The sequence below is a fragment of the Primulina huaijiensis genome, chromosome 2, assembly GCF_012295235.1.
Source record: "Primulina huaijiensis isolate GDHJ02 chromosome 2, ASM1229523v2, whole genome shotgun sequence".
Classification (NCBI taxonomy): Eukaryota; Viridiplantae; Streptophyta; class Magnoliopsida; order Lamiales; family Gesneriaceae; genus Primulina; species Primulina huaijiensis.
In genome coordinates, this window is record NC_133307.1 from 2,580,628 (window position 1) to 2,607,970 (window position 27,343).

Consider the following 27,343-nt stretch of genomic DNA (forward strand, 5'->3'; position numbering starts at 1 on the left):
TCTTAAAGAACAAATAAATTTTTTACAACAAAATAATAATAGTTTACATTATAGAATTTCATCTATTGAAACTAACAAAGAAGATTTAGTTTTCCATCGTGAAAGTTTTGATAATCTTGAAGACATTTCATTTCCCGATCCTAATAAAAAAACATTTATATGTTTTAAGCATGATTATATCCCAGAAATGGTATACTAATATTATTTTATTAATAAACAATTTTTAAAAGAAGAATTTTATAGACATGATTGATAGTGGTGTATATTTAAATGTAATACATGAAGAATTAATTTCTACTAAATATTTTCATAAAACTACTCATACTTTTTCTCATGCAGGAGGAGAACCTTTAGAAATAAATTATAAATTGCCAAAAGTATATATTTGCAAAGATAAAAACTGTATTTTAACCAGTTTTTTATTAGCAAAGAATATTTCTAGCGAACTCATACTTGAACTTCTTTTTATTTATCAAACTTATCCCTTAACATATGTTGATTAAACATGTATTATAGGAACTTTTCAAGATAATCATATTTCTTTCAAATTTATAACTAAACATGTTCATAGAATTCTAAATGAATTACAAGAAAAAATTGATAGAAAAAATTTTCAAATTAATTCTTTAAAAGAAGAAGTAAAACTTTTAACTATAGATGATAAATTACAAAATCATAAATTACAGATATAAAACTGCTTTTAATGTTCCAATAGGACATTATGAATGGACATTAATGTCATTTGGACTTTAAAATGCCCATTCAAAATTTCAACATATTATGAATGATATTTTTTATTCTTATAGCAATTTTATAATTGTTTACATTGATGATATTCTAGTATTTTCAAACGATATTGAAACACATTTTAAACATTTAGAAATGTTGAAAAATATTGTTATTCAAAATGGACTAGTTATATCAAAATCTAAAATGATTTTGTTTCAAACTAGCATTAGGTTCCTTGGTCATATAATTGAAAAAAGAAAGATAATTCCTATACAAAGAAGTATTGAATTTGGGTCAAAATTCCGTGATATTATAACTGATAAACCTCAGTTACAATTATATTTCTCCTTATATTCAAAATTTTACTAAGGATTCTGCTATCTTATATGATAGATTAAAGAAAAATCTTTTACCTTGGTCTAATAAACAGAGTTTTCAACGACATAGAAGAGTCTTCAGAGAATTTGTGGGAGATAATTAAAATCAGAGTGGCGAGATAGACACTAACCATACCCTCGTTCCAGCACTTATTGTTATCAGATCTTGCTAGGGATTGGTGTTTTATTTGTTCTTGACTTGATCCTAGATTTAATTTCTAGTCGTGGATCGTGGATCACTCATCCACTTCGCATTGTAACCTTTCATATTTATTATTAATATATTAGTTTCTTATCAAAAAAAAAAAAAATAAACATACTGAAGCAGTTAAAAATATTAAAGAGAAATTTAAAAATCTTCTTTGTCTCATGCTTGTTAATCCTCAATGGGATAAAATTGTTGAAATTGATGCTTCTGATATAGGTTTTGGAGGAATTTTAAAACAAATAGATCCCAAAACAAAACAAGAATATCTTATTCGATTTTATTTTGGGAAATAGGATAATGTCCAGAAAAATTATTCTACAATAACAAAAGAAATCTTGGCTATTGTAAGATGTATTTTAAAATTTCAAGATGATTTATATAATCAAAGGCTTATTATAAAAACTGATTGCAAATCTGTAAAATTTATGTTTACGAAATATTTTAAAAATGACATTTCTAAACAAATGTTTGCAAGATGACAGTCTCATTTAGCTCCTTTTGATTTTGATATTATTTATAATTATAAAGGTGAAGATAATCACCTACCAGATTTTTTAACCCGAGAATATTTATCAGCATATTTGCATACCTAAATCATATCACATAGAATAACTTAATCATGGAAACATTTTGAATATCATATGACATACAATCACATATCATAAGTATGTCTGAAAAAAAAAAGAAAAAACCACTGTTTATTTAAAGTTCCCGTACAATACACACGGAATGCTGAGTTATGAATTTCAATCGATCATTTTTCAGTCAAAACCACTTGAGAAAAGGTACATACAATACAATTATACAAATATCTAAATCCAGATCTTTGTGACCTAAAATAAAATAAAATATTTAGAAAGTCCTTCCTTGTTGAAACTGATTGAGCTTTTGCCAAGTAACTAGATGGAAACATCTTATCTCATCGTAAGGGTATTATAAGGGTCTAACGCCAAATATGCCGCGCCGCTGCCTGTCAGAGTAGAGAACAATGAACGGCGTAAGGGATGAAACGCCAACAGATTTATTACAGAGCTGGAAAATCGTTCACATTCCGGACAAAGCTCTAGTTTCTCCTCAACTACAGGAGACTGGTATATATTTAGACATGATGAGTTTCATTAATTTCCAGCTGCTATAAGTTTATTTTTTCGTTTTTATTTACAGTTTGAACTGTTTTCTGTAGTGAGCATGTTTGCTGCTTCGATCGAACCCAAGTGCGCCAATCTTGTAGTCAGGTTTGATGCTTCTTCCACCTTGTTTCCTTTTGCTTTTGTGTCGTTGAACGTCTTCTTATGTTTTCATAGAATGTGTGTGACTGCAAATTTCATTCTTTTTTTTTTTTTACTTTTTTTATTTGGTTTTAGGAAGTTGAATCAAATAGTACCTCTAGAAAGTCTCCGCCATGTGAAGCGTATACGCAAGACCTCTCTCGATGGAGGTAGTTTGTCCATTGCTTTTTCTTTTGGTCGTTCACCGTTCAATTCGTTTGGTCTTAGATAATTATTTTTACTACATAAATACGAATTTTACTAACAACATTTGCAAAATAAGTTATCTTGCGAACTTTTGGTTTTCCTCGTGCGAACTTGTTGTATAAAGCATAATGTTGAAAGAATTACTGACGGTCTTGCTAATAATTTAACTAAAATTTTCTAGCTTTTTGGTATTGGCTAAGAATTTCTAAGGTGAGGGTGGGTACATTGGCTATCATAATTTTCCGTGTTATAGGCCTGGTTTTGAATGTGGTAACGTTGGTTTTTATCGCATATCTTACCTAATTTATTAAATATGGAATTGAGCCAGCAGATTAATGTAACTCATATGAGTTGCTCCTTCAAACATATGGCATTATTTATCCCACATGAAAAGCATTTGTCCCCGACGGGGGACTGTTGGATCTGAAGTGCAGTCTAGCATCAAATTTACTTTCAATCTTGATATATTTTCCCGCAGGTCTTCTATTTTTTGTTTGTGATTTCTTAAAATGGAAACTGAAAGGAAGAATATTATCATGCAATTAATTCACCCCTGAGATTTATGATGCCAAGTAAGGGATTGAACATGTATTGTTTTTTAAACTCGGACCACTTTCTTGAAATTTTAAGCATAGGTTTGCCACGACCCCTTGACTTTTTTTCACCTTTTTCAATTCTTTTTAATGATCAGTTTTGGAGTGTAAAGGTTTTTGTGAATTGGGCACTAACAGCAAAATTATCTGACAGGAAAGACTCAATTATGTGTAATCTTGTGCATTGCATCTGGTGATGGTGAGCCCAACAGTATGCCAAAGGATGTGCTTGAACTTGTAAATACGTACCAGTTGAGTACTTTCATCGTAAAAGTGGCTTCTCCTTGTATTTTTAGCTTTTATAAATTGGACTACCTGTTTGACTGATTTGTTTCTTAGGCCTGAGTGGATACTTGCTTAAATCAGAAACCTTTCTCTAGGAAGAATTAAGTCTCAGGGGTAGTTGCTTCTTGGTTATTCTTTAGTTTAAAAGTTATGTTTGAATGATCAAATTTGTGTCTTATCTTTTTCATGCATTCTCTTCATGTTAGATCATCTTTTGTTTACGATGAGATAATATGTTTCCATCTAGTTACTCTGCAAAAGCTCAATCAGTTTCAACAAGGAAGGACTTTCTAAATATTTTATTTAAGGTCACAAAGATCTGGATTTAGATATTTGTATAATTGTATTGTATGTACCTTTTCTCAAGTGGTTTTGACTGAAAAATGATCGATTGAAATTCATAACTCAGCATTTCGTGTGTATTGTACGAGAACTTTTAATAAACAATGGTTTTTTCTTTTCTTTGCATACATAATTATGATATGTGATTGTATGTCATATGATATTCAAAATGTTTCCATGATTAAGTTACTCTTTGTGATATGATTTAGGTATGCAAATATGCTGCATTAACCAAAGAAGAATGGGAGGAGCAATGCAAGTTGTGGCCAACTTCCTTCCATCCACCTACCTAGTAAGTTCGTGGTGATGACGTTTCGAGGCAACCTAATCTAATTTTCATTTTCTTATCACCCATTTCTAATTGTAGCAATATTGATGGCATAACTGGATTTAGTGAAGAGGATTCGATCACAGTCTTCAACTTCATGAAGATTGCAGTTTCTTTGGCAAAATCTGGTGTTGGAGTGAGTAATATTTTCTTTCTGCATGCTGCATCCTTAAACAAGCTTTCTGCTTGCGCTGCTCTCAGAGTGTCTAATTGAAATGTCCTCTACTTTTTAACTTTAAAATCTTACTAATTTTTTTAAAAAAATTCGAAACATCCATTCCAAAATAACTCAACATTTTCAAAATCCTAAATGCATAAAAATCCATAAATCGTCAACCACCAAAATCATACGTCAACATTTAAAAATAATCCAAAATTGAACTTCAAAATAAAGAATGAAACTCTAAATAGAAAATCCTCAAAATCTTTTCTTAAAAACTTTAAATAATAAATACTAATAAGTGCGAAAAAATAAATGTTCCTCGAGTGTACTGTCGGACTCAATCCACTCAAGCGTCAGCGCCTCCCTCAATCTCATCCTCACCTGCAACCATCCAAACTTAGTGAATATAATGACTCATCACGTTCTAACCATGAGTAACAAATAATACATGTACAGACACATACATAAAAATCATACTTTTATTTAAAATAGCTAATATAAATTTGTAAGCATAAATAAATTATAAATCATTAAATCGTAAAGCTTTCCATCATTGTATGTCATTTTTGGGTGAAGTTTGATCCTTGAAAGTGACTAGCTGCAATCGTATCGTCATGTAGTCGACTGATCAGTCTTAGCTCACCATTGCGCATGGGTACGAGCACTAGGCTTCGTCATAAGTAGAAATACGATCGCCGGGCTCTTTTTTGGGCCTTCTGGCATAAACGGGCTCCCTCTGTGGCCTTCTCGCTCACGATATTCCCAATTATATCATATCATATTTGTCCTAAGTCAATTCACATCCTTCAAAATATTTTCTTTCCTTTTTATTCATAAAATATCGTGTACTTCAAAATTCGTAAAATATCATTTTTCAGGAAAAATCGTACAACTTTAGCATATATCATAAAATTTCATATTTTCATCATAAACGTTTTAAAATATCATTTAGCTTGTATAATGATTCTTCGGGACACTATCAGACCTTTCGTACCCCGTGAACCACGGTTCGAACCCTTCTTATTTCCTAAGCCTCACGTGAGCCCTAATCTTAAACTAGTCACGTTTCTTCCCACTTTCTCGAACCACCCTCAAGCCACCCTGGACCTTACCCCGACCAGAGCCTCTTGGACCCTTCCCAACCTAGCCTAGACTAGTGCATCAGCCCCCAGCCCTAAGCCAAGCCACGCGCACCCTTGCGTGTAAACTCTTTGACCGCGGCCTCCTATCTTCGAGCCATCTTATCCCAGCCGCCTAGGAACCCAACTAGGACTCTACTAGACCTTGCTTGACCAGCCCTAACCAGGCCTCACCGAGCCGCACTCCTCTCCTTCCGAAACAAGCCACGCGCACAGCCCTAGCTCCCCAAGTTGGCCGCGGCTCCTCTTCCATGCACGTCCAAGAGTCCAGCCATGCTAGGAGCCCTGGTGCAGCCTCCCTCATAGCCGAGTCCTTATGTCCCAAGGAAACCCTAGCAACCCTAGGTTCACCCTCCTTCCTTAGCCAGATCGGTTCCGGCTTTCGTGTTGTCCCCTAACGACTCTTTTCCTAGCTCTTTAACAACTTATATTGGCAGCATGTCCCTTAGAATTCATAATGTTCTCAAACAAATCGTAAATCATCAAAACTATGAAAATAATCATCCAAACGTTAAATGATCTGTACTCAAATATTTTTCATGCTAAAATACGTAAAACATGCATAATACGATTTGAATAGTGCAAAAAAAGGTTTAGTAGTGTGCTTTTACGTTAAAACGCTCAAATATTCGATCGTTGGCGTAGGTTGCGAACAGGGACGGACGGACGACAAAAATCCTTGAATTTTTGTTCTCAAAATTTTGAAATCTTGTGTGTGTTTTGTGTGAAGTGTGCGGCTGGTATGCCTCTCAAGAACCCTAGTTTTCTATTTTATAATTTTTGAAATTTGGGTGTTAATGGGTTAGGGTTTTGGGATTTTTAGTTTAGGAATAATTAGGCTCACTAATCTTAGGTAAATTATGCCCATTAAGACCTATTTAATTGAAAAATAAAAGTTTACCAAATTTGTTTTCAAAAATAATAATTTTTGGGTTTTTAAAAGTCCATCGTTTGACCAAAATCGGCTTTTCGGATAAATCGAGCTTGTCTCGTAGAATAATTTGAGCTCCAACATTTTAGAAAATTTTAATCATATTTAATCATTTTATCAAGCCTCAAAAACATTTAACAAAAATATTTTTATCTTGGTTGTCATCGGTCTCTTTTCCCCAGCCTATTATCGAATATTCAAATAAAATTTTTAATTTTTATGAAATCATGCACTTAGACCTTCAATCATATACTATGTATCATTTAAGCATTTAAAATGAATTAAATAAAACATTTAAGCAATTTAACTAATTTGTATACATGTGGTTTACGTGGGCTATTTTTGGACGTTACACTAATATCAGTCCAATAGATTTTGTACTTTGTGACGAAGACTCCTGTCTTACCTTAACCTTCAAGTAATTTCAGTGTGAGTTTCTGCGGCTCAAAATTACTCTTTTACGTACTTCATGTTCTAACTTACCTTGAGTTGATGCGGTTTCACTTTTAAGACTACTACTCAAAATGTTAAATTTTTCTCAGCTAAACTCAGTTGATCTTTATTCAGGTGCAACTCTGTATGTGCATCACCATTTATCCATTGGTTTTTTGTTACGCTGTATCTCTTTATAATATTTGTTTTTATTTTTTTGATTGACTGCTGCAATTTGTGTTAGTTATTATTTTATTTATCAGCCAATTCTTTTTGGCAGGTTGTCAATGCTGCTGTTATAGTAGATCCTTCAACTTGCCAGGTTATTGCTTCCGCATGTGACCAGGTCCAATCTCGCAACGCTGCTTTAAACTTCACTAGCAAGAAAGCCAGCACTGCAGAACAGCTTGAAGCAGCTACCATGCATGAGACCGCTGAAATTAAAAATGATCCATTATTTCTTGTCAAATGCTCATATGATGAATTAAACCTAAAATATGACAATGTTTCTTGTTTAAATCCTTTGGCTTGGATTGATCCCCAATTTCATTCAAGTTCTGATTCTTGTCACCCTTTACATCATGCTGCCCTTGTGGCAATTGAGAAAGCTGCTGCAAGGGAGGTGCATCTTTTTCCTTTAAATAGACATTCTGCATATTTCAGTAGCAAGGATCATGAGGTGTCTTCTCCGACAGGGTCTCCTTTGAAAAGATCGAAGACGAATACAAATGTAAGATCCTGAATTTCTCATTGGTGACAAGCATTAGCTTGTGTATGGCATTCGACAATCTGCCTGTAATGTGAGCTGATCTTTATTTTCCTGAATGCTTTCAACTAAAGCTTTAACTGTGGTAACTTCAATACACTTGTGTGTAGAATCTTTCCATCTAATTTGTTGAATATGATTGTGCTACAATATATCATTCAGGTTAAGGATGAGGTGGACATGAATGAGCACGCCGATGGGTTTCATTGTGATGGGACGAAACCTTATTTATGCACCGGCTATGACATATATTTTGTGTGGGAACCATGCATCATGTAAGTTACTTTATCTAGATTATTGGCACCGTGTATGCACCATATCTAGCCCTTCTCTCTCCCTCCTCATGTCTTGAGTGTGCTTTCAAATGGAGCTTTAACGAGTGTTAAATAAAGTTGTCAGGGTGTTAGGATCCTAGGTAGAATCGTTTTCATGATCGTCCAGGGTTCAAAATGAGTGTCGCAAGATCCTACCAAATTCATGAATGTAGGCCTGCAATGCAACTTTTTTATGAATATTGCACGCTTACATATTGTAAAACAATAAAATATATCATTTCAATCTACAAGCACTATAAAAGGGAGTTTAACTAACATATTTTCCCATGTCTTTCCCGACAATCTTACCTCGGTCATGAACTACATCTCAATTTTACATTCTTTCGAGGACATAATCATCTCCTTGACTCTGTGATTTAGGTGTGCAATGGCCGTTGTCCATCAAAGAATCAAACGTGTATTTTACGCGTTCCCAAATCCAAAGGAGGGTGCTCTGGGCAGCGTACACATGTTGCAAGGGGAGAAAAGCTTGAATCACCACTATGCAGTTTTCAGAGTCTTGCTACCTGAACAGATCCTTAAAGACGATACAGATGCGACATTAACAAAATCTCCACAGCATCAATCTACTTCTACTCAAGTAATATTATAGTTTTAGAAGATATTATTTAGTTGATCCCAGAAAATCAAAATGTATCATTTATATTTCGAAAATTAAGATTTCTTGGTTCAAAGTGTGTCGCATTGGTTGTTGGGGTTATTTGGGAGTAAAAAAGAGGACCATGCAGGGGTTGATGCCTCATTCTGATGTAAAATTACTTGAATTGCGTATAATTTTGAAATTAGCCTGAATAGATTATTTTTCATCGACGTTTACATCTATCTATTAAAAATTATGTACAATGTGTTCACGAAGAGTGTGTCAATTGGAGTAGGGAAAGTTTGACCACCAGAAGTTAGATTCTCTTTATCAACATTTTTTTATGTGAGTCTGTTGCATAAGAATTGTCTAGTACATTTTATCTGTCTAATGTGATTTGGAGTTTACTGCATTAGTTTAGAAGTTTATCTATCGAATATTAAAAAATAATGACCGTGAGTTTTATCATAATAAAAAATTATGTACAATGCTATTAAAAAAAAGCTATAATAACAATCTAATTTTGGTCGCACCTTTTAAAATAAAAATTAATAGATGCTTAGTAAAGTATTTTAAAAATTCAATAGTGATCCCCATTTACCAAACTGATATGAATTAAGTTTAAATAAGAATATATTAGAAGTTCAGGTGCGTTAAGCTATTGATGTTGTGTCGTTTGATCTTGTTGATTAAGTGGGTCTCAAAAAAGTAGAGTCAGATCTTAACATGTAATAGTGTCTCTGTTGGGGACATGACCGACGATAGGAAAAAGGTAAGATAGATCTTTAAGGGATATGAGATAACACCAACAGATAGAGATACACACACGCCTCTTCGAACTCATGGGCCTAACAACCTAACTCATTAGTACTCAATCAGAGATCATGTGCAAAACCAAGACATTTGCTTGGAACATGTAACTACTCATCAACAAGTTGCAAGCATCTTTACCAAACCATTATTCTAGGTTAAGTTTTGTTATTTTCGCAATGTTTTAGGTCTCATTGATTTATTAAACATCAATTCAAGGGAAATATTGTTTAATATGACTAAGATTCTATAAAATATTGTTGTATTAAATACTCATCCCATTCGAAGACCCCACTATGGTATGTGCCAATAAACTAACTTTATTATATTGACAAGACAACCTTTCTTCTAAAAATGTGTCATTACTGGAATTTCTCCAGTATTCTCTCTTTTTAGAAGACTTTATCATATAATATACCAAATTTATACCTTGTGCTGCTTTATCATTAACCAAATATTGGACAACCTACTGTTTTTATTTTTCAAAACATTTTCTCACACTTTTATGCAATTGGTCAGTCTGTTAGCTCGTCTTTCTTAAAAATTTTAAACTAACTGCAAATATGCTGACGTGTGTCCTTGTGTTTGTAACTTATGGTTGTACATTTATTTTAAAATCATCCTTTCAAATTTTACATCATTTACTTTGCATCTATTCATCTTCGAGCCTTCTGCAATCTTTACAATTTTCTGGAAATCTCTCTCGATTGTTTTAACCTTCAAATGGGCAGAAATGTCCAACACATATACTTTGAGTGCTTACCAAATCTAATTTACACATGTATACATTGTTTGAGATGCCAACCTTGTGGCTATGTTCAAAGCCTTGGAGACATATGACCTCCGTTAATTTCTGGAAACTCCAACAATCATTTACATAACTACGCTTCTGGATTTCTATGGCAAAGCTTCTATTTTTGTTGAATGGAAGGTTTTCTATTCTCATGACAACAATACATTTATTATTGATTAAGCTATACTCATTTGCATCTTGTCTCTTCCCACGATTGGATTGTTGATTTCTCAGCCATCTCCAAGGAAGATATGGCTATTGCTTTGAAGAATTTTTCGGCTTCAGGAGAAGACTTGTCTCCATCGTGCTTCAAGAAGTTGATGAAAATGGAATTTCAAGTCTTGATCGATATTGTTGCAAAATCTATCTTGATAAAGGACAAAACCTTTGACAATTGAAAAAAGAGAAGGTCTAGGTGATTTTTTTTGTCATTACTACTGGAACTCAAGTCAACTGGACCTATGTTCTGTTCAAGTCACTCTCTGAGATGGTTCAGAAGAAGAGTGTTCATATCAAACTTCTCAGGCTGGTTTTTGTTTCACTTTTGAAAAAGATGACACTTCCACCACTATGATCGATACTGATAATGTTGTCATTCGACCCAAACTTTTTGTGCATGAATTTATCGCAGCAAAGAAAGAAATCGGGGTTCAACAAGAAGCTGCTCAAAATCAGAAGAGGATCAAGAGAAAGCTTATCACTGTGGTAAATGATTCTAAACAAACAGAGTCTGAAGAATCATCTACTCTCATTCAACTTCCTTCGAAACAAACCTCAGCAAATACAAAATCCAAACCTACAATCCACATTAAGAAAACAACAGTCATTTCGAATGCACACCTTATAGTGTAAGTCTTGTTTTACATTAACATACATTTTTACTTACCAAATACAAAATTACCCATGAAAAGAAATAAATATCTTGTTAACCAATGATAATTTGGTGATTGATAAGAAAAAATGTAAACCAAGGTGTACAATAAGGTGCATATCTGGCATTACTCTTAAGACAAATAAAATATTTTTGTCAAGATTGTAGTATAAAAAATCCATATGGGGATTGAATACTAATAAAAGATATGGCAGAGAGAATTTAGCCCAACTTCCCCTTGTTATATTGTAAAATATAAAACTATCCTCACTTAAATTTTTTTTAGCTTGAATGTTTTTTTATAATTGAGTTTTGAACCTAATATCTCGTCGCAAACTTGATATTTTTTATATTTTATTAATTAATTAATAACAAGACTAGCAATCATACAACTTATTAACTTTTCTTATTTCATCTAATTGATTCAGGTTATGTTTGGATGGATGAATTTGAGATAATGAATCAAATTTATTGACTTGAGATTATTTTAAATTTTTTTCGTATCAATTTATGCAATTTTAATAGTAATTGCGATGAATTTTAAATACATATGTTGGACCCAAATTCTGGCAAACCCAAAACAAATTAAAAACCCAATGTTAGAGCTCATTAGATTAAAGGAATTTTGGTTGTTTGAAAACTGGGTCAAACTCATGATGCACGTCGGGGAAGTTACGGTAATCGTGGGAATAAGGGAGAATCACTTGGTGGAGTTTGAAGAAAAGAGATGATGGAACATCAGAGGAAGGAACGCAACTCATAAATCATCAAAAAAATTCAACACAAAAAGCTTTCGACAAATTCTAGAAATTTTTATCTTTCTAGCCTAATTATTTAGCATATTTTTAATAGATTTTCTAATACTCCCTTCATATTTATTTTATTCCTTGTATATATGTTTATTATAGTTCGTAATTGCATAATTGATTTGATTGCTATTTTTGAACTTATTCCCCAATTTGTTTTCTATTATTGAATAAATTTCCTATTTCTTTTTGTGTAACAGATAGAATTATAACCAAAAATCGATTCGGGATCTACTTTATTTATGAAGGAAGTCAAATTTAAAGTTGGCACGCTTTCATGCAGTTAATAGATGTCAAGTTGAAATATTTGAGAAGCTAAAACTCAAATTTAGTCAATTTGAAAATCTGGCGCAACTTATTGTTTTGAGCATATCTCATCACTCGGTGATGAAAATGACCAGCAACCAAAACGGTTGAACAAAAAACTCAGTTTTCCACAAATCATGCCTCAGACTTTCTTGACGAATTTGCATGTTATCTAGGAAAACCGACGGTGGCAAGATCAAGCTGATGTAATTGAGTTGGAACCAGCTTGACATAACCAGTTCTTGTATTTTGTTCATATCTCACAAACCAGTTATCCAAATAACCGGTGATCAAAACGTTGGAAAGACAAATCAATTCTATACAAGTCATATTTTAAACCAACTCGACTAATTTGGATGTTATCTATGCTAACCAGATGCTACAAGTTCCAACAGAATACAACATTCAGCTAGACATTGATCAATTCTGGTATTTTGGCCATATCACTCAACTCGATTATCGAAATTGAATGATTCGGTATGCATTACAAATTAACACGATGATCTACAAATAATATTCCAATGAAGAATCTGAATCGGAGCTTAAGAAATTGATAAACCACGATGAAGTTGTTGGCTCTGCACTGAATGAAGAACAAGTTCTAGATTGTATATAATAAGATATTTCGATCATATCTCTATCATACAAACTTGAAATTAAGTGCTTATTTATTATATGAAAAACTAAGAGAAAGAGCTACAACTTTCATGTCATCACTTTGCACACAAATTGATGATCAAGAGTTATAATCAAGAGAAGATACCAACTCGACTTGGTGTAGCTAGACTTGGTCCAACCAGACCAGACATCTCCAGTTGCAGCTAGACTTAGACCAACTCAAGTTAACAGTAAAAACAACTTGATATAAAAAGTGGTCAGCAACTCGAATATGACCGTTTTTATGTCAAAAACCGTATATAATTTTTTCAAATGGTCATATTTTTTTATCTAACATCCATATCATTCTTAGATACTATAAATACTACATTTTGAAGATCAAACATAAACTTTTATAGGGATTCAAAGTATGCACATATTATAAGAAAAAACAAGCTAGAATGAGAGCAAGCCTAAGAAGAGCGTGTAAAGATACATTTACATAGGGGTTTTTAATTTTCGAACATCCATAAACAAATGCGTGCATCTTTATTTATCGCATTTAATTATTGTTATTGTTTTGATAGACATTGTTGAAGCATTTTATATATTCTTTCAAATATCAAAATATTTCATACAAAGTGTTTGATAAAATATTTCAACCAAATCGTTTTTATATATTCAACATGCGTTTTTTTCAAATCATTTATTAGATGATTATGTTAGTTTTCTTCCACTTGGTTTGAACTGAATTCAATATAATTTCTCGATAATCGGTTCATTTTTTACTATTTCAAGAACGAGCTATTGTAGCCCAATGCTTGTCTCTCACCGATCTTATCAAGTGATATCAGATAGGGTTGTTCTTGAAAGAACATTTGAAATTGATTTAGTTTTTAAAAATCCGCATTTTCATATTTTTTTAAAAATATATATATGCATAGTTAAGAAACTCTTGTAGCTTGCAGCAGGCTTGAGAAAAATAACATAATTTTTTGCTCGATTGTCAGAATGTTGAACCATTTTTTAAGTTGCTAACTAGACTCGTAGATGTTCACATCGATATAAAATTTACATCCTCGTCATGCTCGAGGAAAAACAGTTTATTGATTAAAACCATGTGTGTTGCGAAAGAAAACAAGGTGTGGACAAAGTTGGTATTTTAGTCAAGAAGCTCAAGGATGTTTCACTCATCAATCGAAGAGACAATTATACATTCAAATTTGAGTCACATGTCATCAAGAAAACTCGGTACAATCCTTAAAATTCTTTTTATTCATCAAAACAAAGTACTTGAGTTTGCTGCCAACAGAATATTCTACCTTGTGCTAACATTGTTTTATCTATTAACATGCTTAGCAATTTTCTTACATTTATGATTTTACTTGGTGTTTAATGAGATAATGTTTTAAATGTCTAATGAATATTTGAGTTAGCAAATACATCTTGATTTCAATGTGAGTTGAGATTGGATATTTTGTGTTATTATTTGCGCATTTCATATTTTGAAATATCCTCTTTTGAAAATATTTGCATTAGTTAGTCATCCATATACTTTTATCAATTTCAAACTTTCAAAAATATAGGGGAAAATGTTAGATAATTTTTTAAAATTTAAGTTCTGTGATCATAAAAAAGAGAAAGATTTGTGGGTTGCGAAAACACTAGAAATATTGATTTCGATGATTAAAAAAAAAAACTTGTTATTGTGTTGCTAACGTATTTCTTTAAGTGTGCAGTCAAGTTGGAAGATTTGAGAAGCTGAAACTCGAATTTAATCAAGCTGAAAATCTAGTGCAAATGATTGTTTTGAGCATATCTCATTACTCGGTGATACAAATGACCGACAACCAAAATGACTGAACAAATAACTCAATTTACCACAAATCATATTACAGATCGGCTTGACGAAGTCTCATGTCATATAGGCATACAGGTGGTCGCAAAATCAAACTGGATGTAATTGAACTGCAACCATCTTGACATGACCAATTCTAGTATTTCGTTCATATCTCACAAACTAGTTATCCAAATAACTAATGGGCAAAACAGGTGGAAAAAAAAACTTAATTCTCTACAAATTATATCTCATATAAGCTTGACTAATTCGAATGTTATCTATGCTAACCGGACGTCGAAATTTCCACATGGATGACACGGATACATCCGATTAGACATGAACAGTTCTGGTATTTTGGTCATATTTCTCAGCTCGATTCTCGAAATGGAATGATTTAGTATGCGTTATGAAGCTAACACAATGATCTTCCAAAATCGAAGTGAATAAGAGCTTAAGAAGATGATAAATCACGATGAAATTGCTGGTTTTGCACTGAATGAAGAACAAGTACAAGATTGTATATAGTATGGTATTTTGATAATATTTATATAATACAAACTCGAAATTGAGTGATTCGTGATTCAATGAAAAACTAAGAGAAAGTGATACAACTTTCATGTTCATCACTTTGCCCAAAAATCGACGAATCAAAAGTTATAATGAAGAAAAAAGAGCAACTCGACTTGGTATAGGTAGACTTGGTGCAGCAGAATCAGCCATGCATCTTTAGCAAGAGCTAGATTTGGACCAAATCAAGTTAACAGTAAAAATAGCTTGATATCAGAAAGTGGCCAGCAGAATTTTCCAAACATACATTCTTGTATTTAATGTTCATACCACTTTTGGATGCTATAAATACGACACCTTGTAGATCAAACATAAGCTTTTAATGGAGATTCATATTATGAGCAGATTATAAGAAGAAAACAAGCTAGAATGATAGCAAACCCAAGAAAAATGTGTGTTACATAAGAATATATAATTTCCAAATATACGTAAACAAATTTAGGTGTGTTGTGAAAAAGTAAAAATTTACGGTAAAAAAGTAAAAATCTCAAACTCTCAAAATTATCACACTACACACTTTATAATATTTTTCTCTCAACTCAATTGTGATTTTCTTCACAAATGAGAGATCTATTTATAGAAAATTTTTACAAATAATCCAAAAATAAAATACATCATTACCTACATCATCACACACTAATTTTCAATATTCAACACCTAATTTTACCTAATTTTCAACATTCAACATTCACATTTTCAACACAAATATTTAACACATTTTTAAATAATTTTTCAACACTCCCCCTTGTGATGATGATCATAATGATTGTATACATTACGTGTTTTTATACTGCCTCGTTAAAAACCTTACTAGGAAAAACCCATTGGGATAAAAACCATAGTAAGGGAAAAAGAGTGCAGTCACGTAAACTCCCCCTCATGTTGACACGAACAATTCTTCACAAATTTCGTAGATTGCGCATCCCAATATTATATATGTGCTTTCTGAATATTGTCGTAGGAAGTGCCTTTGTGAAGAGATCTGATGAGTTTTCACTTGATTGAATGTGACGAACATCAATACATTTATTCTTCTCAAGCTCCTTGGTGAATGCGAAGAACTTAGGAGGAATATGTTTAGTTCTGTCGCTTTTTATGTATCCTTCTTTCATTTGAGCAACACATGCAGCATTATCTTCATATAGTATCACAGGCTTCTCGTCGAATGATAATCCGCATGAGATTTGGATATGTTGAGTCATTGATTTTAACCACACACATTCACGGCTTGCTTCATGTAGTGCAATAATCTCGGCATGATTTGATGAAGTTGTTACAAGTGTTTGTTTCTGTGAACGCCAAGAAATTGCAGTGCCTCCACGAGTAAATACATATCCAGTTTGAGAACGTGCTTTGTGTGGATCAGATAAGTATCCAGCATCGGCATAACCAATTATACTTGGATTAGCATCTTTTGAATACAAAAGTCCCAAGTCTGTCGTTCCTCGTAGATAACGGAATATATGTTTAATTCCGTTCCAATGTCTCTTTGTTGGATATGTGCTAAATCTTGCCAATAAATTTACGGCAAAAGATATATCAGGCCTTGTACAATTTGTAAGATACATAAGGGCACCGATAGCACTTAGATATGGTACTTCTGGACCAAGAATATCTTCATCATCTTCACATGGACGGAATGGATCCTTTTCTATGTTTAATGATCTAACAACCATTGGAGTACTTAAAGGATTTGATTTGTCCATATTAAAACGTTTAAGGATCTTTTCTGTATAATTTGTCTGGTGAACAAATATTCCACATTCTTTTTGTTCAATTTGTAAACCCAGACAATACTTGGTTTTTCCAAGATCCTTCATTTCAAATTCTTCTTTCAAGTATGACACAACTTCTTGAATTTCCTTATTTGTTCCAATGATGTTTAAATCATCAACATATACAGCAATAATTACGCATCCGGATGTTGTTTTCTTAATGAAAACACAAGGGCATATTGAATTATTTACATATCCCTTTTTCATCAAGTGATCACTTAGCCTATTATACCACATTCTGCCGGATTGCTTCAACCCATATAATGATCTTAGTAATTTCACAGAATAACATTCTCTGGGTTTTGAACTTTGTGCTTCAGGCATCTTAAATCCTTCAGGGATTTTCATATATATATTACTATCAAGTGATCCATATAAGTAGGCTGTAACAACATCCATAAGACGCATTTCTAAATTTTCAGATACTGCCAAGCTAATCAAATACCGAAACGTAATTGCATCCATCACAGGAGAATACGTTTCTTCATAATCAATTCCAGGCCTTTGAGAAAAACCTTGTGCAACAAGTCGAGCTTTATATCTTACTATTTCATTTTTCTCATTTCGCTTTCGAATAAAAACCCATTTGTATCCAACAGGTTTTACACCTTCAGGTGTAAGGACTATAGGTCCAAAAACATTACGTTTATTTAGCGAATCCAATTCAACCTGGATGGCATCTTTCCATTTTATCCAATCCTGCCGATTTTTACATTCACCAAAAGATTTTGGTTCATGATCTTCATTATCATTTATGATGTCGATTGCCACATTATAAGAAAATATATCATCAATTTCTTCTATATCTTTTCGGTTCCATATTTTTCCAGTATTAATATAATTGATAGAGATTTCATGATTCTCGTCAGTTTGTGGTTCTGACAAAACATTTTCATCATCATGTGTTTCTTCAGGAACATCATTCTCTATTTTGTGATCATTATGTGTTTCTTCAGGAACATCATTCTCTATTTTGTGATCATTGTGTTTCTCTATGAATTTTCTTTTTCGAGGATTTTTATCCTTGGAACCAACTGGCCTTCCACGCTTCAGGCGTTTAATGACATCATGACTATCTTCAATTTGTTTCTTCGGAATTTCAATTCGAGCAGGGGCATTTGCAGCATGTATATATGATTTAGTTACCCCTTTTGTGTCTGCAAATGCATCTGGTATTTGATTTGCTATTCTTTGCAAGTGCACAATTTGCTGTACATCTTTTTCACATTGTTTTGTTCTTGGATCCAGATGTAACAATGATGATACATACCATGTAATTTCTTTTTCGGTATGTTTCTGTTCTCCCCCTAACATTGGGAAGATTTCCTCATTAAAATGACAATCAGCAAAACGTGCTGTGAACACGTCGCCTGTCTGTGGTTCAAGATATCGAATGATCGATGGACTATCATAACCAATATAAATTCCAATCTTTCTTTGAGGTCCCATTTTCTTTCGTTGAGGTGGTGCAATAGGCACATACACCATACATCCAAAAATTCTCAGATGAGAAATGTCTGGTTCTTTACCAAATGCAAGCTGCAATGGGGAGTATTTATGATATGCACTTGGTCTGATGCGAATTAATGAAGCAGCATGTAAAATTGCATGTCCCCATATAGAAATAGGGAGCTTTGTTTTCATAATCATTGGTCTAGCAATCATTTGCAGACGTTTAATCAATGATTCAGCCAATCCATTTTGAGTATGTACATGAGCAACAGGATGCTCAACAATGATTCCCATAGACATACAATAATCATTGAAAGTCTGGGAAGTAAATTCACCAGCATTATCAAGTCTAATTTTCTTGATTGTATAATCGGGAAATTGATTCCTCAATTTTATTATTTGAGCAAGTAATCTTGCAAATGCAACATTTCGAGTTGACAATAAACATACATGTGACCATCTGCTGGAGGCATCAATCAATACCATAAAGTATCTGAATGGTCCACATGGTGGATGGATTGGTCCACAAATATCACCCTGAATACGTTCAAGAAACATTGGTGATTCAGTTTGGATTTTGGCTGGTGATGGTCTTATAATAAGTTTTCCAAGAGAACATGCTTTACATTGAAACTTATTATTCTGAAAGATCTTCTGGTCTTTCAATGGATGACCATGTGTATTTTCTATAATTCTTCGCATCATTGTTGAACCAGGATGTCCTAATCGATCATGCCAATTGGTTAATATTGAAGAATTATCAATTACCATGTTTGATTCAATGGGACGTATATGTGTATAATGCAATCCAGTAGGGAGCATTGGTAGTTTTTCAATCACATATTTCTTTCCTGATTTATATGTGGTAAGACACATATATTTCTCATTCCCTTCATTCATTGTTTGAGTATCATACCCATGGGAATATATATCATTAAAACTCAACAAATTTCTTTTCGATTGTGGTGAATATAAAGCATCATTGATCAAAAATTTTGTACCATTAGGTAACAAAAATTGTGCTTTACCACATCCTTTAATCAAGTCTACAGGACCTGATATTGTATTCACCGTTGTTTTTGTTGGTTTTAGTTCCAAGAAATATCTTTTATCTCGGAGGATAGTGTGCGTTGTACCACTATCAGGTATGCAAACTTCAGCTTGGTTCGTAGCATTTTCCATATTTGAACTTCAAAAAAATATGCAATGAAATAAAATTATTGACAATAAAATACAATACAATATAACACACTATAAAACATTATCATACGAATACATAAAAAATAAAATATTTTACATATTTATTCCACCATCAAATTGATCATTATCTGAGAAATCAATCAGAAAATCTCCAGCATCAAAATGAGTTGAACCACTCAAAGGTTCACTGTGTTCAGTAAAGTTGGTCTCCTTTTCTTTCCCCTTTATTGATTCTTTATAAAGTTTACAAAGGTGCTCAGGGGCTCGACAAATACGGGACCAATGTCCTGGAGTACCACATCTGAAACAAGAACTTTCAAATCTTTTTGAGTGATTCTCATTAACACTCATATTCTCTTGATGCCTTTTCGGTGGGTGGTTTGGGACGTTCTTTTGAGATGAGTTATAGAAATAACTATCTCGATTATTTTCAAAACCACGGCCGCGTCCACGACCACGACCACTTCCACGTCCACGTCCACGTCCACGACCACGACCACGACCTCGATTTTGTCCTCGACCAAAATCTTGTCTGTAACTTTGATTTTGGTTTCCAGGTTTAAATTCATTTTTGCTTACAGCATTTACTTCTGGAAATGCTGTTGATCCAGTGGGTCGGGACTGATGATTTCTCATTAATAGCTCGTTGTTCTTTTCCGCCACAAGAAGACAGGCGATGAGTTCAGAATATCTCGCAAATCCACGCACTCTATATTGTTGCTGTAGTGTTATATTTGATGCGTGAAACGTGGAAAATGTTTTTTCAAGCATTTCCGATTCTGTAACCTCATGTCCACAAAATTTTAACTGCGAGATTATTCTATACATCGCTGAATTGTAATCACTGACTTTTTTAAAGTCTTGGAATCTTAACATATTCCATTCATCACGGGCGGTCGGAAGTATAACTTCCCTTATATGTTCAAATCTCTCTTTTAATCCTTTCCACAGAGCCATGGGATCTTTTTCGATGAGATATTCACATTTTAAACCTTCATCAAGGTGTCGTCGTAAAAATATTATAGCTTTTGCTTTTTCTTGTGATGAAGATATACCATTTTCTTTAATGGTCTCGCTTAGACCCAATGACTCAAGATGCATTTCTACATCAAGAGTCCATGGCATATAGTTTTTCCCAGTAATATCAAGAGCGATGAATTCGAGCTTTGCCAAGTTTGCCATGGTGGTACTAAAAATTACGATGCATTTTATTAGTTAATGAATATTGCAATACAAAGTAATGGATAAACAACAAGTACAAGTATTCGTAAAAATAAAGAAAACACACGAGGAGGATATTCTCCGATAAATACAAGACTGGTGAGTATGATAACCAAAATAATTAAAAATAACCTCGTGAAAGCCATCTTCTTTTTTTCTTCGAAAATTTGATGAAGAATAATTTTTAGAGAAGAAGAGAAAGTTGGAGTGATTGAATGTATTTGTGAGATTGTATTTATAGAGCAAAAACTAGCCGTTTTGTTACCGTTTATTACCGTTGGTGTATAAGAAAATAAATGTATGTATTTGTATAATTTTATGGTAATAATATGGTGTATATAATATTAGTCATATTTAAATAATTATGTATATCATATCACATTATTATAATTAGGTGTCATAAGTTATTTTGTTTAAAAAACCTTATAGGCTTTTATACTTGTCGTATCCCTTACCGGGAGTGTGGGATGTCGTCTTAACATCCTCCCAGGATTTATAACAAGTTTTTGAAAAAATTATTTTTATTATTTCTAACAATAACATTATATTATATATTACATATATAAACAATAAATAAATAACAGTAAAATAAATATTATTACTTTTGTTACCTTTTTCTTCTGTTCGGAGCTTGGAAAAATATGGAGGACTTTTAGAGCTTCGTGCTGATAACGTGTTGTGAAAAAGTAAAAATTTACGGTAAAAAAGTAAAAATCTCAAACTCTCAAAATTATCACACTACACACTTTATAATATTTTTCTCTCAACTCAATTGTGATTTTCTTCACAAATGAGAGATCTATTTATAGAAAATTTTTACAAATAATCCAAAAATAAAATACATCATTACCTACATCATCACACACTAATTTTCAATATTCAACATCTAATTTTACCTAATTTTCAACATTCAACATTCACATTTTCAACACAAATATTTAACACATTTTTAAATAATTTTTCAACAAGGTGTTTTTATTTGTAACATTTAATTATTGTTGTTTTGGTAAACATTTTATGTTTTTTTTTTCAATTACCAAAATATTGAATACAAAATATTTGATAAAATATTTCAACTAAACCGTTTATATATATTCAACTTACATTATTTTCAAACCATTTACAAAATATTTAATTGATTTTTGAATTATTATGTCTAATTTCTTCTTCTCGATTTAAAATCAAATTTAATATAATTTCTCAACAATCGATTATTTTTGTAACTTTTTATAGGATTATTTCAAATTGTTCGTTTCTCTGTCCTCTATATTGTCAAATTTATATCTTAATCCAATCGATATATCTTTTTTTTTTTTTACAATTTTAGTTTTTTTCTGACTAATGCCAACGTATACGCGCTCCCAATGAAAAGAACTTAGACATACTGACACAGATTAATCTTAAACTGATCCAGCAGAAACTAGTCAGACATAACTTATTAATATATATATATATATATAGGTCGAACCAAGCTGCAAAGGCGAGAGTAGCGGGGTGGGCCGAACAGAGGCAGAGAACATTTTAAATTTCACTCACCTTACTTCATTTTGTCGTCTTATCTAAAACATTGGGTCTACGCTGGCATTAGTCTGTATATAAAGTTATATTGTGATTTCCACGAGCTTCAACGTGTGTCTAGTAGTAATTGCTTCCATCGGACATCAACAGAAGTTAGAAACTTTTCAAAGTGTAAATACCATCAGACTTCTGTATAAAAACATTCGGAAAACAAGGGCAACTTATTGGAAACACACTAAAACCCAAACAGGAGCATTGAAATAGAAAGGAATGCCAGATTGTTGAAGATTTGACAATGGCAAGGCCACATGATAGGAGTTAGAAAATGGATGAAGACGACCATTGATTAAAATTCTATAATTCGAAAGAAGCAAGAATTTTCCCTCAATATTCTCTAAAGTTTCTGGATGTCACAAACAAGGGATGAATTCAGAAACCTTGATCAGGGTTCGAAAGTCATGCTCTCTGCCTCTTGCCTGACTGATTCGAAGAGCACGGAAGAAAGATACCGTTCACCAAAGCTTGGAAAGATGACCTGAATCCAAGTTGATTATAAGATGTATATGTCAGCAAATTTGGTATCAAATTGGTACTTGGACTAGTTTACGCAAACCCACTGCTATAATTTAGGAAATGAAAACGTATAAAAAACGAGTCACAAAATTCAAAATAACTCAGCAATTTTTCAACAATATAATCAAAACTTGGCCTCTCTAGATCATGGTTCTTCTGTTCTACATAGTAAATCTCCTAGTATCCCCAAATGCAAGCAATCTGATTAACGCAAGAAAAAAGAAATATAGCAACAGAAATTGAACTCAGTTTTTGGAAAAACAATTAGAAAGTTCTTGACCATCAAAGTTAACGAACAGAGAACAAAAACGGAATCTGACATCAACAAGTCATCAAAACTACAATTATGATTCTAATAATGAATCCTGAACATTGGCAGGTGATTTTGGATTATGTAATCAGCAACTTTAGTTCATTATATGAGCCCTTTGGTGGCCTTTGCCCTCAATGATGACATTCGATATTATCGTTTTGCTGCCCCTAGGAATGGGACTTTCTATGATATTCTCAGTAGAATAATTACTAACATGGTTGAATCGTGTGATTAAGATGATCGATCTATTACTAGATGTAAACACACACTGTAATCAACAAACTAATACAATATATGTTTTCTGTTAGAGAATTCACAGTTCCCCCCACTGATGTATTCTGGTTTCAACATCGTATCAACAAGAAATGAGAAAAAATAGACTTACGCTTCATTGATATTTCCGACACCTGCATCCAACATGAACTACATTTCAAACACAGATGCAGTCACTACCATGACATTCACTTTTGATCTCGAGTTCTCAATCCAAAAATTCTACCTTTTTTCAAGTTCGTCTGTTTGCGCTTCACCTTCACATCAATCCCACCATCCACAATGGATTTAAGCACAATCTTAACCTTCCCCTCCGATTTTTCCCCTTTTTTCGGAGTGTAGATCACATTATGTATGTCATCGGCCAATGCTCTTTGAGCCAACACTGCACCAACGGTAGCACAAGCACTTCTATTCTTAGTGGATGCCAATTCGAATTTCATATCCTTGGAAATAGAATGTGACACGGCTACAACATTGCTAGTCGACCGGTGAATGATGCTAGCACGTACTGAGCCTTTTGATATGTATACATCCAAGCAAAATGGCTCGTGATAGGGAGCCGTCAGCTGATTGAAAGTGGGAACTCTTTGCTTCTTTATGGCACTTAAGTCTCCCAATTCGCGAAACCGATCCATCATTAGTCTATTCTTGTCAAGGATTTCAGTTTTATCATCTTTATTTTTCTTCATTTTTGTCAGGTGATCCTTCTTTGATGTTTCTTCAACCCCAGAAATGGATTTCGGACTTGAAGTTTCTTTTTTCTTTTTCTCTTTGCTTTTGTTGTTATCCTTCCCCTCCTTCAAAGATTTCCTCCTATGGAAATCAAATTTATACTCTTCGTACTCTTTGGAATCCTTGTTAAGCTCATAAAACAAATTTCGGCGAATCCTCATATCCTCAATATCATCAAAATCATGTTCATCTGCATTTAAATTGACAGAATTCACCACCTGAATACCACCATCGTTATCTTGACCGCGAAACAAAGGCCTGGTTTTAAATACTTCAAGCTTCTCATTGCCTATCCAAGCATCCTTTAAACCCGAAGAAACTCGCCAGGTTTCATCATCCACGAGTTCGATCTTGCAGTCCTTCAAGCCAGCATCATTATCCATGAACAATGGCGAAAGATGAATCCTACTAGTCACAGAATATTCCCTTTCATGACCGAAAAATCCCGGGGCTCTATCTGAAAAAAATTGACCACAGCATGAGAACGAATGAGTATTCGCCAGCGATTTCAAGATGGCGATTCTTCTTGAGAGTACAGATGCCATTTATTAACCGTAGAAGACTCTCTCAAAGCCAGAACTTTGATGGGATTTCTCTTTTCCACAATTTATCAAACAGTTGGTGGTCCAGTGACACATCCTCCTCGTCGCGAGCCAGCGGAACGGGGATGATTTAGCTCCGATTATCGGCGCGGCAGCCTGGATAAGATTCCGATGAAGTGATTTCACCTAAAAACGGAGCGAATTTATTTGGGAATTCAAACTAGGAAATCCAGTTTAATATTTCTTCCTTCGCTATTTTTGAAAGAAAATCAAATTTTGCGTTCCATCAGATACGGTTCGGATTTATTGAAATTTTAAGATTTTTAAATTTTTAATTAACAAAATATTTGAAAATTATACGTAAAAATAATAAACAATAACATAAATTTTTATAAACACTATTTAAGTAAGTAGAAACGTCACTTGTCATTAATCAATAGAATCAAATATATATCATGTGAAAATCGAAATTTTACGAGCAAACAAACCAAAATATTTTTTTCAATAAAAATATTTTGAAAAAATTTTAGTTAAAAGAAGAGACATCAACAATATAGATATCCCGTAACATACATAAAATATATAAATATAATAATATATAAGATTTAATCATATGATAAATATCGTATTTTTTCTTGTAATTCATTTAGAATTCTATGAACAGATTTAATTATAAATTTGAAAGAAATAAGATTATCTTGAAAAGTTCATATTTCATCAACATATGTTAAGGGATAAATTTGATAAATAAAAGGAAGTCCAAGTATGAGTTGGCTAGAAATATTCTTTGCTAATAAAAAACTGGTTAAAATACAGTTTTTATGTTTGCAAATATATGTTTTTGGCAATTTATAATTTATTTCTAAAGATTCTCCTTCTGCATGAGAAAAAATATGAGTAGTTTTATGAAAATATTTAGTAGGAATTAATCCTTCATGTATTACATTTAAATTTGCACCACTATCAATCATGGCTATAAAATTCTTCTTTTAAGAATTGTCTATTAATAAAGTAAAATTCTTATGAATCATATAATTCTGAAGTATTTCAGAATCATTACTATATTCAGAATCCTGATTTGATTCCATTATTATTTTGCATGATGTTTCTTTAAGATGGTTTTTCATTTCTTATGAAACCAATCATAGTAATACAATCTAAAATATCATTCAATTCTCATCATATATAAAATTGATTTCATTAATATGTATGTATAATATCTCTAAAGAACCAGAAAATTCTATTTCATGACGACTTTCCATCTGTAGCCTATTAACAAAGCAAACTAAATTATTAGACATTCTCCTCCAAAAATCGATGCTAAAATTATCTTATTGGAGAGAATTCACGAGGATAATTATAGGCTTATACACTCAATATGCGAATCATTTTGATATTCCATGATATTGATCGGTGTCTCGACTAGCTATTTTAGTTTGCTTTTATATCGAAATATAGCTTTTCACGAGAAAAATAGCTAGACCTCTACTCATGAAAACAAGACTTTCAATTTCTGCTCGAGGTTGTGTCATAATAAGGATCAGGAACATGAGTGAGTGTTGTGGGGGTAAAACGAAGTACAAAAAAAAATGTTTTTTTAAAAAGAAATTGTTTTGTTAACTATTTAAAAATAAAAATTTTATTTTTGATTACAAATATGTGATTAATAATCTATTTAATCATATATTTGTAATAAAAATTAAATTTTAAATACAAAATTTTTTTTATATATATACGAAATAATCCAATTTTAAAAAATGTGAAAAAGAAACAAATTAGAAAAAAAAACTGAACTAGTCAAACAAAAAAACACGACTAAAACACGACACAATCAAGTTTTTTTTTTTATATTTTTACTTTTGTTGATTTTTTTATATGCTAATTTTTTTTAACAATATTTTCGCCTTTCTTATATTGTTAATTTTTCTCATTCCTTTTTAAAGTTTTAAATGCAAAAAATAATTTTTTTTCCTTTATTAAAGATTTAAGAAATAATCCAATTTTCAAAAAAATGTTAAACAAATAAAAAAACTAAATCGTTCGAACAAGAAAAACTTACATAAGATAATTTTATTTTTTTATCATGTCAATTTTTTTGTATCATTTTTATTGTTTGATCGGTTCAGTCTTTTTTAAATTTTTTTATATTTTTTAAATTGGATTATTTCTTATATCCCTAAAAAAGAAAATATCCCTAAAAAGAATATTTTCTGTACTAATCACATATTTTAACTTTTAAATAAAAATTTTAAAATGGCTAAAAAAAATTATACAAGAAAAATTAACAAGACATAAATAAAGAAAATAGTTTTTTAAGAGCTACAATATAAAAAACAAAAAAAAATTATCGTACTGCTGTTTTTTGCTTTTTCGATCGAAATCATATATTTATAACAAAAAAAACTAACTATTAAATAACATTTTTTAAAAAAGAGCTGAAATTTTTTTAAAAGAAAAAGTAATAACAG

The 27,343-nt window shown here is 32.3% G+C and overlaps 2 protein-coding genes across 3 annotated transcripts; one reads left to right on the forward strand and one right to left on the reverse strand.

The window, feature by feature from the left end:
• The first annotated feature begins 2,254 nt into the window (after positions 1-2,254).
• Positions 2,255-8,913, forward strand: LOC140963981 (tRNA-specific adenosine deaminase TAD3-like). The gene is made up of 9 exons (XM_073423463.1): positions 2,255-2,405; positions 2,498-2,549; positions 2,679-2,752; positions 3,537-3,655; positions 4,219-4,301; positions 4,377-4,473; positions 7,283-7,732; positions 7,931-8,043; positions 8,464-8,913. The coding sequence occupies exons 1-9, from the start codon at positions 2,303-2,305 to the stop codon at positions 8,693-8,695; spliced, it is 1,323 nt and encodes a 440-aa protein (XP_073279564.1). The 5' UTR covers positions 2,255-2,302; the 3' UTR covers positions 8,696-8,913.
• Positions 8,914-22,557: 13,644 nt separating this feature from the next.
• Positions 22,558-25,157, reverse strand: LOC140963988 (uncharacterized). 2 transcript variants are annotated; one of them, XR_012172794.1, is made up of 2 exons: positions 23,711-25,157; positions 22,558-22,974 (listed from the first exon to the last, which is right to left on the reverse strand). XR_012172794.1 is itself a non-coding variant. In XM_073423472.1 (2 exons), exons 1-2 carry the CDS (start codon positions 24,876-24,878, stop codon positions 22,952-22,954), a joined length of 1,077 nt encoding a protein of 358 aa, XP_073279573.1. In that variant the 5' UTR covers positions 24,879-25,155; the 3' UTR covers positions 22,558-22,951. The 2 variants fall into 2 exon arrangements, 1 of the variants encoding a protein (XP_073279573.1); XM_073423472.1 differs by having other exon boundaries at positions 23,825-25,155.
• Positions 25,158-27,343: the final 2,186 nt, after the last annotated feature.

Coding starts and splice junctions, on each gene's coding strand:
- LOC140963981 (XM_073423463.1), top strand. CDS start 2,303: ATGAACGGCGTAAGGGATGAAACGCCAACAGATTTATTACAGAGCTGG. Junction 2,550..2,678: donor TGCGCCAATCTTGTAGTCAG/GTTTGATGCTTC, acceptor ATTTGGTTTTAG/GAAGTTGAATCAAATAGTAC. Junction 4,474..7,282: donor TGGCAAAATCTGGTGTTGGA/GTGAGTAATATT, acceptor TCTTTTTGGCAG/GTTGTCAATGCTGCTGTTAT.
- LOC140963988 (XM_073423472.1), bottom strand. CDS start 24,878: ATGGCATCTGTACTCTCAAGAAGAATCGCCATCTTGAAATCGCTGGCG. Junction 22,975..23,824: donor ACAGACGAACTTGAAAAAAG/GTAGAATTTTTG, acceptor ACTTGGATTCAG/GTCATCTTTCCAAGCTTTGG.